At 39.7% G+C, this 9,745-nt stretch overlaps 1 protein-coding gene across 4 annotated transcripts in view; it reads right to left on the bottom strand.

Annotated features, from left to right (window-relative positions):
- Positions 1–1,317: 1,317 nt before the first annotated feature.
- The window catches only part of arhgap40 (Rho GTPase activating protein 40), a 26,058-nt gene continuing 17,630 nt past the window's right edge, over positions 1,318–9,745 (bottom strand). For 2 of the 4 annotated variants that reach the window (XM_084426834.1, XM_084426833.1), the window contains exons 9-16: positions 9,516–9,675; positions 8,887–8,969; positions 7,516–7,722; positions 6,261–6,404; positions 4,823–4,968; positions 4,564–4,619; positions 4,102–4,161; positions 1,318–3,947 (exon numbers count right to left, since the gene is read on the bottom strand). In XM_084426834.1, the coding sequence (XP_084282960.1) occupies positions 3,751–3,947; positions 4,102–4,161; positions 4,564–4,619; positions 4,823–4,968; positions 6,261–6,404; positions 7,516–7,722; positions 8,887–8,969; positions 9,516–9,675 (1,053 nt within the window). In that variant the 3' untranslated portion in view covers positions 1,318–3,750. Of the gene's footprint in view, positions 4,162–4,563; positions 4,620–4,822; positions 4,969–6,260; positions 6,405–7,515; positions 7,723–8,886; positions 8,970–9,515; positions 9,676–9,745 lie in introns of all 4 variants that reach the window. The other 2 variants (XM_084426835.1, XM_084426836.1) reach the window with 2 other exon arrangements.

Here is a 9,745-nt window from a genome sequence, read left to right as displayed (position 1 = left end):
AATCAGAGACATGGAATCGACTGTCTGTGTCGAAGCACATCTCCACCGCAATCATGCTTTGGTCAAATCTAATTAGGAAATTAAAAGTCAAACCTATGATATAAAAATAGGAATTATGACATACTATGTCATTATAATGAATTTGGAGACATTTTGATTTTTTATCTCATAATTTTGACAAAAACTCGAAATTGTGAGATAAATAAAAATTATGATAAATAAAAATATGGAATTATGACTTTGTAATTCAATTATGTCATTTTATGTCAATTATGACAAAGTCAAAATTACGAAAGTTGAAATGATGACATACAATGTCACTGTGAGATTAAAGTCAAAATTGATATACTAAATCATAATTATGAGATTAAAAAGTCAAATTTCAAATAAAATGAGATAAAAATTCTAAATTACTACAAAAAGTTGAAATTATGACAAAAAGTCACAATTATGAGATAAGAAAATTATGAGGTAAAAACTTTTATATTACGACACTCATAAAATTATGAGATAAAGTCAAAATTATAACATACAAAAAGTCGAAATTATGAGATGAAGTCGAAATTGACATACTAAATCCTAATTATGAGATTAAGAAGTCAAGTTTCAGATAAAATGAGATAAAAATTCAAAACTAATACAAAAAGTTGAAATTATGACAAAAAGTCACAATTATGAGATAAGGTAGAAATTATGAGGTAAAAAATTCGATATTACGACAGTCATAAAATTATGAGATAAAGTCAAAATTATAACATACAAAAAGTCAAAATTATGAGATAAAGTCTAAATTGGCATTCTAAGTCAAAATTATGAATTTAGATCAATTTACAATTATTATCTCATAATTTCTATTTTATCTCCTAACGACTTAATCTCATATGCTATCATAATTTTGACTCGTCATAATTGATTATGATATGAAGTTGAAATTATGACAAACAAAATCATAATTATGAGATTAATAAATCAAAATTATGAGGTAAAAAGTATAAATTACAAGTCATAATTTTGAGATGAAAAAATCTACATACAAAGATAAAATTATGACATACTAAGATATGACAAAGTCGAAAATATAATTTCATGTCATCATTATGATTTAGAAGAACATGAGTGTGTTTATGTGGGCTTCCACCGATCTAACACACATGAGGAGTGAGTTTATCAGTAATGATCAACAATAAAACCCCGTTCAGAGCGAGAGATGCAGGATCAATAAACCCGTACGCCTGGAGTCACTGATAGCACTGGCGTTTCACAGCGCACACACACACACACACACACACACACACACACCAGAACTCAAACACATTCAAAGTCAGTTTATTACATCATCAATACAAATTTGTTTACAAAAAACGCATTCACAAATACAAGCATTTAATTCATTATCCTTCACATTAGAAGACACTGCAGACATCATGTTCTTCCTCAGTGCTTCGGTCTCGTTTTCCAGCACAAATATCAAACATTAAGTCATAATTACGAGATTAAAAAGTCTTATAAAATTAAGAAATTATGAGGTGTAAAATTCTTAAATAAAGACACATTTACTGGAGAAGCAGAATGACCGAAGGAGTCTTTGTTTTCTGAGAAATTCCCAAAAAACATGTAGTTGTTTTCAGAGCAATCTCACTTCTCCAGTAAACGTGTCCTGATTAAAGAATGTTTTGCTGGAAAACAAGACAGAGATTGGGCTGAACTTCAGCAGTGCGGCGATACAACAGAGAAATACTGATTATACAAGTTCAAGAGAATGATGGAATATTGTTCATGTGACTGACAGGCAAACAGTAAAATCCCCAAACCCAGAGGCTGTCAGTGTGTGTGTGTGTGTGTGTGTGAGTGTGTGTGTTGATGGGAAGTCGTCCATGTGTCGCCTCAACGATGACCTACATCTGACAGAACATCTTTCTTCAGGCTTTGTCCCTGACCAGCCGACTGTGACACACACACACCGCCCGCTCGGCCCGGATAAATGTGTTCAGCGTTTGCCTAACGTTCCCATTAGCTTATGAAATGTCATTTCTGAACGTTCAGTATATTTCATCATCAGGCTAGCAGTATTCCTCGACGCCAGGCTTTAATCTGAGCTTCAGTATGACGGTGTGTGTCAGATGAACATTAGCGTGTTCTGGAAGCTGAGCGTGTTTGTATGAGGGATGAGGTGTGACAGTGTGTGTGTGTGTGTGTGATGGATGTTATCCACTGTTACACAGCATGATCTCACTAACACTCGGGAATATGACAAATGACATCATACACAATACTATCGTAACATTCGGAAGATCGTTTCCGCCGCGGAATGACAGAGGAAAAGGAAATTGCAATTGATCTCGGAATTATGTTTTTCTCACAGTTCCCAGTTTATAAACCTCAATTTTTACTTTTTCTCGCAATTCCCAGTTTATAAACATCAGTTTTGACTCTTTTCTCTCAATTCCCAGTTTATAAACGATAATTGTGACTTTTTCCTCGCAAATCTGAGTTTATAAACGACAATTCTGACTCTTTTCTCGCAACTGCGAGTTTATAAACGACAATTCTGACTTTTTCTCGCAATTCCCAGTTTATAAATGACAATTATGACTTTTTTCTCTCAATTGCGATTTTATAAACGACAGTTGTGACTTTTTCCTGCAATTCCCAGTTTATAAACGACAAATTTTTCTTTTTCTCGCAATTCCCATTTAATAAACGACAATTCTGACTTTTTTCTCTCAATTCCCAGTTTATAAACGACAATTGTGACTTTTTCTCGCAATTCCCAGTTTATAAATGACAATTATGACTTTTTTCTTTCAATTGCGATTTTATAAATGACAATTATGACTTTTTTCTCTCAATTGTGATTTTATAAACGACAATTGTGACTTTTTCCCGCAATTCCCAGTTTATAAACGACAAATTTTTACTTTTTCTCGCAATTCCCAGTTTATAAACATCAGTTTTGACTCTTTTCTCTCAATTCCCAGTTTATAAACGATAATTGTGACTTTTTCCTCGCAAATCTGAGTTTATAAACGACAATTCTGACTCTTTTCTCGCAACTGCGAGTTTATAAACGACAATTGTGACTTTTTCTCGCAATTCCCAGTTTATAAATGACAATTATGACTTTTTTCTCTCAATTGCGATTTTATAAACGACAATTGTGACTTTTTCCTGCAATTCCCAGTTTATAAACGACAATTTTTTTCTTTTTCTCGCAATTCCCATTTAATAAACGACAATTCTGACTTTTTTCTCTCAATTCCCAGTTTATAAACGATAATTGTGACTTTTTCCTCGCAAATCTGAGTTTATAAACGACAATTCTGACTTTTTTCTCTCAATTGCGATTTTATAAACGACAATTGTGACTTTTTCCTGCAATTCCCAGTTTATAAACGACAATTTTTTTCTTTTTCTCGCAATTCCCAGTTTATAAACGACAATTCTGACTTTTTCCTCGCAACTGCGATTTTATAAACTGCAATTTTGGCTTTTTTCACAAGTTTATAAATTGTAAGATATAAACTCAAAATTGTAAGAAATAAAGTCAGATAAAAAATTGCAAATACCTTTTTTTTTTTTGTGGCGCGTGGCGTAAACAAGCTTCCATATAAACATCAGGTCAGAGTCAAGGAAACACAGAGTGATAACGAGCCGCCAGAGTTTAGAAAGTGCTTCAGTATAGTACAGCAACATGTAGAACTGAAGGTCATAACTCTAGAAGAGCTGCAGTGACACGACCAGGAACATGTTTTAATGTTTAATACTGCGAGGCATCACACATTCATTCATCACATCAACAAACACAGATGTGCACTGGCACTTAATAAATAACCAGAACCATGAACTCTCCGCTTTACACCAGTACAACACGAGAGTCCGGGTGAGCGCAGGAGTCCAGCTGCACATCACCATCTCAGAGCTTCTCCGGGACGACCTCCATCTCACGCCTGAAGAGACACCAGCGCTTTGATTCATTCACAGACGCTCTAGTTCCCCTCAGGGGTCAAAGGTCTCCGGTCTTCTAAAGGAGTGTGTGTGTGTGTGTGTGTGTGTGTGTCTACTGCCCTCTGCTGGCCGATCTCAGTTTGATGATCCACTCACCGCTCGGGTTGTTGTTGTGCAAGTCAAACAAATGAGTCTCTGGATCCAAACAATGTTCACCTGATCCGTGAAACAAGATTGAGCCATTACAAATATACATGTATAGCCTAAACACGTGTCTATAGTGCTGCTCAAATGCAGACACTGGGTGAACAGCACATTAAACAGAAACATACATTTATATAACAAACTGAGAGAGGTGACCCATATAATACCATATAAATATTCCAGTATTGTGTTCTGGATGGGCTTTCTCCTCATGCACGCGCCCAACACGGTGTTCCCATCTGAGACTGGAGTTAACTATCATAACTCTTTATAATAACTATCATAACTCTTTATAATAACTATAATAACTCTTTATAACAACTATAATAACTCTTTATAATAACTATAATAACTATAATAACTCTGTTTTGGGTTTTGTCTCATTTGGCAAAAAAAAAAAAAAAAAACACTTACCGATATTCCCACCAACTTCATAGACGGCACAGTCTGGGAATGATGTGGAGCCATTTCTGGGAGAGGGAGAAAAATGCATTATACTGAAGGATTTATTTGTGTGTGTGTGTGTGTGTGTGTGTGTGTGTGTGTGTGTGTGTGTGTGTGTGTGTGCGCGCATGTGCATGTGCATGTGTATGTGTGTGTGTCCGTGCATGCGTGTGTGTGTGTTTCTGTGCATGTGCGTGTGTGTGTGTGTGTGTGTGTGTGTGTGTGTTACCGTTTCAGGAGTCCCCTGCTGTTATCCGAGGCGTGCAGCTCTTTATAAAACTGTGACATCAGGTCTGAGGCGCGAGAATTAACGGCGAGACGAAACTCCATCGAGGAACTCACGTCACCCAGCTGGATCTTTACAGTACGACACTGCTGAACACACACACACACACACGCACACACACACACACACACACACACACACACACACAAAAGAAAAGAATTAGTTATCAATAACTGATCATTATGAGCCAAAAACTGTCCTCAAAATCAAAAGGAAAAAAATAACACATTAAATATAGAATTATTATTATAGATATCTGAACATATTCATATTATATTTAATTGAATACAATTTAACATGAATATATATTTTATAACATGGCATTTTAAATTAAGAAAATCAAGCTTGAGAATTTGACAGCAAACCGACATGAAAATAATGTTCCAACGGATGTAAAATAGACTTCATTTCCTTCATTTCCTTCATTTCCTTCATGCAAAAATATATAATTATTCTCCATGATTTGAAGTGAACATGTTTTTTCATAATAGAAGATGATTCTGTTTTTGGGAATATCTCACAGCACATGAGCTCATGTCACGATCTCTAGAGCGTTTAGGCACTTCATGTGTTCAATCAGGTCCTGTAAGCGTCTGTTCCTGAGACTAAAGCCTCTAAAGGGATCATCCCTTCATCCTCTCACACACTCGCGCGCACACACACGCACATAGCACACACACACATGCGTGCACACACACACGCACGCGCATAGCACACTCACACACACGCACACACGATCTGTCGCTCCCCCCCCCTCACTCTCACTCTCTCAGTGTCTCTCTCTCTCTCTCTCTCTCTCTCTCTCTCACTCTCTCTCTCTCTCACTTTCTCTCACAGTGTCTCTCTCTCTCTCTCTCTCTCTCTCACAGTGTCTCTCTCTCTCTCTCTCACAGTGTCTCTCTCTCTCTCACTCTCTCTCTCTCTCTCTCTCTCTCTCTCACTTTCTCTCACAGTGTCTCTCTCTCTCTCTCTCTCTCTCACAGTGTCTCTCTCTCTCTCTCTCTCTCTCTCTCTCACAGTGTCTCTCTCTCTCTCTCTCACAGTGTCTCTCTCTCTCTCTCTCTCACAGTGTCTCTCTCTCTCTCTCTCTCTCTCTCTCACAGTGTCTCTCTCTCTCTCTCTCTCTCACAGTGTCTCTCTCTCTCTCTCACACAGTGTCTCTCTCTCTCTCTCTCTCTCTCACAGTGTCTCTCTCTCTCTCTCACACAGTGTCTCTCTCTCTCTCTCTCTCTCTCACAGTGTCTCTCTCTCTCTCTCTCTCTCTCACTCTCTCTCACAGTGTCTCTCCCTCTCCCTCTCTCTCTTTCTCTCTCTCTCTCACAGTGTCTCTCCCTCTCCCTCTCTCTCTTTCTCTCTCACAGTGTCCCCCCCCATCTCTCACCTCGCTGGAGTTCTTGTCGGGTTTGTCTCTGCTGTCGGTGTGGATCTTCCTGAGGAGGTTCTTGATGCGCTTGTCGTAGAACTGGTACCGACGGCTGCTGTTCTCGTTCAGTTTCCTCACTTGACTCAGCAAGAAGTTAGGAACCTGCAGAACAGCAGAGCAAGCGCTCATGAAGCAGACAAAACCACTTTAATCATGCACATAACTGGAATATGGCATAAAGCATGTGCGAATAAAGCAACGTTTCCAATCCCATGCGTTCAAGAGAACAAAATCAGCACTTCCTGGGAAACTGGTGCAAAATATCAGTAATAAGAATGGAAGTTTCTGCAATCCGAAACACAATACACAACTTTGAATCGACTGAACTAATCTCTCCGCTGGAGACGCTGGCGCCCCCTGCTGGTCAGAACAGTGTAATGCAGCGAAAACACAAACATGCAGTAAAACACCTTTTACAAACCAATTGCAAATGTTTAATCGAAAGTGTAATCAATCCAGCGTTTAATGTTGTTTATGTGTCTATGTGGTGTTAATCTGCTTTAAGACAAAGCATGTGTAAGTTCATAAGTCGACACCATTGCTGAGTATTTCCTCCTTAAAACTGCAGTGAACCAAAGACAGTCTCAAACACACGCTTTGAAATCGCTGGTGTTTGGGGGTCTGAAGCCGGGTCACTGGGTCTGAAGCCGCTTCGAATGCGCATTAATTGACCGTTCACACACATCGCGGAGCAGAGAGGACACTGACAACACACTGAGACAGCACATACCAGCTTACTTTTGATGTAAAACAAAGTCTCAACTCAATAAATTGGTAATTTTTTAAAGAAATTCAAACAATAAATATGGTTTTGTGGCTCTTTAATGTGTCTGACAGATCGCTCAGTTAAAGCGGCTCGTGAACCGATCATCTCTTCCTTCTAGCTCATTTATAGCATCAAATAAACGTGAATGAACATCAGAAGGAATGTTGTTTTAACCGCAGAAAGATGTCAGTAAATCCTCCAACGTTAATCTACTAACTCTCTGACTGCTGTGTCGGACAAAAATGGCGGCTTCGGCGGATGGTGGATTATGATTGGTCAGATCGCCTGTCAATCAAACTCCCTGCGAAGGGTCAATTAAGTGCATATGTTTTTTTCATGCACATTTTTTACATTTATGCGTATCTTGGCAATATCCCCAAATATGCCTAATAACAGGAGTGTGGACACGATGTTTGAGGACTAGCGAGATGAACTGAAGCTCTTCACCGTCCACAGCAGGTCCTGGTACCGGATGAGGAGCCTCATGATGTGGGCCGCCCGCTCCGCCTGGCCCTTCTCCGGACCCGACGACAGCTTACTGGGAACGGCTTTATGGAGGAAGAGATTGGGAGCCATGATGGTGGAGACGGCCCACAGGTTCATGCGGTTGTGACGCTCACAGGACACGACCTTACTGAGGAACTCCAGCAGCGCCTGCACACACACACACACACACACACACATCGAAAATACGGTGAAAATTCTAGTGTAAATCATCTGTTCTCTATGTGAATATACAGTAAAGTGTAATTTATTCCTGTGATCAAAGCTGAATGTTCAGCATCATTACTCCAGTCTTCAGTGTCACATGATCCTTCACAAATCACTCTAATATGATGATTTATGATCAAGAAACATTTATGATTATTATCAGTGTTGAAAACAGTTCATATTTTTGTGGAAACTGTGATAGATTGTATATTTCAGGATTCTTTGATGAACAGAAAGTTCAAAAGAACAGCATTTATCTGAAATAGAGTCTTTTGTAACATTATAAATGTCTTTACTGTCACTTTTGATCATTTAATGCGTCCCTGATGAATAAAAGAGCCCCGAGCTTTTGAACGGTGTATTTTGCTTTACGTGGTGATATTTTTGAGAAACGCCTTAGTGTTTTTATTTTATAATGAAAGTGGATGTTGTTTGGTCCACTGTTCTTAGAAATATCTTCTTCTGTGTTGCAGTGAAGAGAGAGAGTCCCGCGGGTCTGAGTGACACGAGGGCGAGTGAATGATGACAGAACGACGGACGAACTCTTGAAGTGAGTTGGGTTGTGAAAAGCGTTTCATGTGACTTCAACATTCATCAACAGCAGGAGCTCAACACAGAGAGACACAGTTATATAAACGACCGACTGTGAGCTGTGTGACACACACACACACACACACACACACACACACACACACACACACACACACACACACACAGCAAATGTTGAATGTGTTAAGGAATTTCTCTTACGTAACGGGACCAGAGCGCTGATGATGATGAGTCACGTCTATGACACAGCAAGGAGTATGGCAGGCGTGTGCATATATGTGTGTGTGTGTGTGTGTGTGTGTGTGAGAGAGTGAGTGTGAGTGTGTGTGTGTGTGTGTGTGTGTATATGTGATGTGTGTGTGTGTGTGTGTGTGTGTGTGTGTGTGTGTGTGTGTGTGTGTGTGAGTGTGTGTGTGTGTGTATATGTGATGTGTGTGTGTGTGTGTGTGTGTGTGTGAGTGTGTGTGTGTGTGTGTGTGTGTGTGTGTGTGTATATGTGATGTGTGTGTGTGTGTGTGTGTGTGTGTGTGTGTGTGTGTGAGAGTGTGTGTGTTGTACCTTCAGTGTGTTTCTGTTGGGTTCTGGCAGCAGCAACACAAGAAGATTCAGCATGTGCAGCTTCTGCTTCAGATCTGCTATATCTGTACAAGACAATTCACAAATCATCCTTCATCAGAAACACTCTTCAGTCTAGAAGAAGCTCCTTTAACCCCTCGCGCTGTGCTGAAGAAAACCCTCATTAAATGTTACAAGTCAAAAAATTTAATTACTCGTTTTGCTTCATCAATTACCAAATACTGGATTCAATATTTTTGTCATCTTGTCTTCTTTCATTTAGCACAGGTACAGGGTACAAAAGAGTACAACAATTCTAAACCTTATGAATCGGTAAGCTTTTAGATCATATGTCAGAGATAAATGAGAGTTTCAGTGAAGATGCAGCGACTGTGATGTGGCACGCTAGGAGTGCAACGGTTCAAAGTTCACAAAGCGTGACCGTTCTGTTCACATTTTTTTTATTATCGCTGTTGTAATGTATAATTGGGGAGCCAGCATGTGCATCCATCGACAGCAACACACATTAGCGTCTGTTTTACGCGTTGTTATTTTCAACAAACCAGATCAGATTTACACCCCTAGAGCACGCTGTAGGACCTACAGGACCCGAGTGAGACCCTCACACACACCTCTGACGGCACTGAAGGCGTTGAGGTGTTCGGCGGTCAGCAACGGCGCCGGGAGTTCCCGGATCAACTTCTTCATCAGCGCCGCGGCGTCATTCGGACTCACCTCGTCCCAGACGAAGGAACCGCTGTAGAACGAGTTCTCCAACTTCTGCTCCAGAACCTGAGAGGAACACACAACCAAACACTGTGAGCAGATGACAAACATCACTCGCACTCGCACACACACCACA

The sequence above is a fragment of the Rutilus rutilus genome, assembly GCF_951802725.1.
Source record: "Rutilus rutilus genome assembly, chromosome: 12".
Classification (NCBI taxonomy): Eukaryota; Metazoa; Chordata; class Actinopteri; order Cypriniformes; family Leuciscidae; genus Rutilus; species Rutilus rutilus.
Note: the sequence above shows the minus strand (reverse complement) of the source record. Positions and strands in the feature narration are given on the sequence as shown.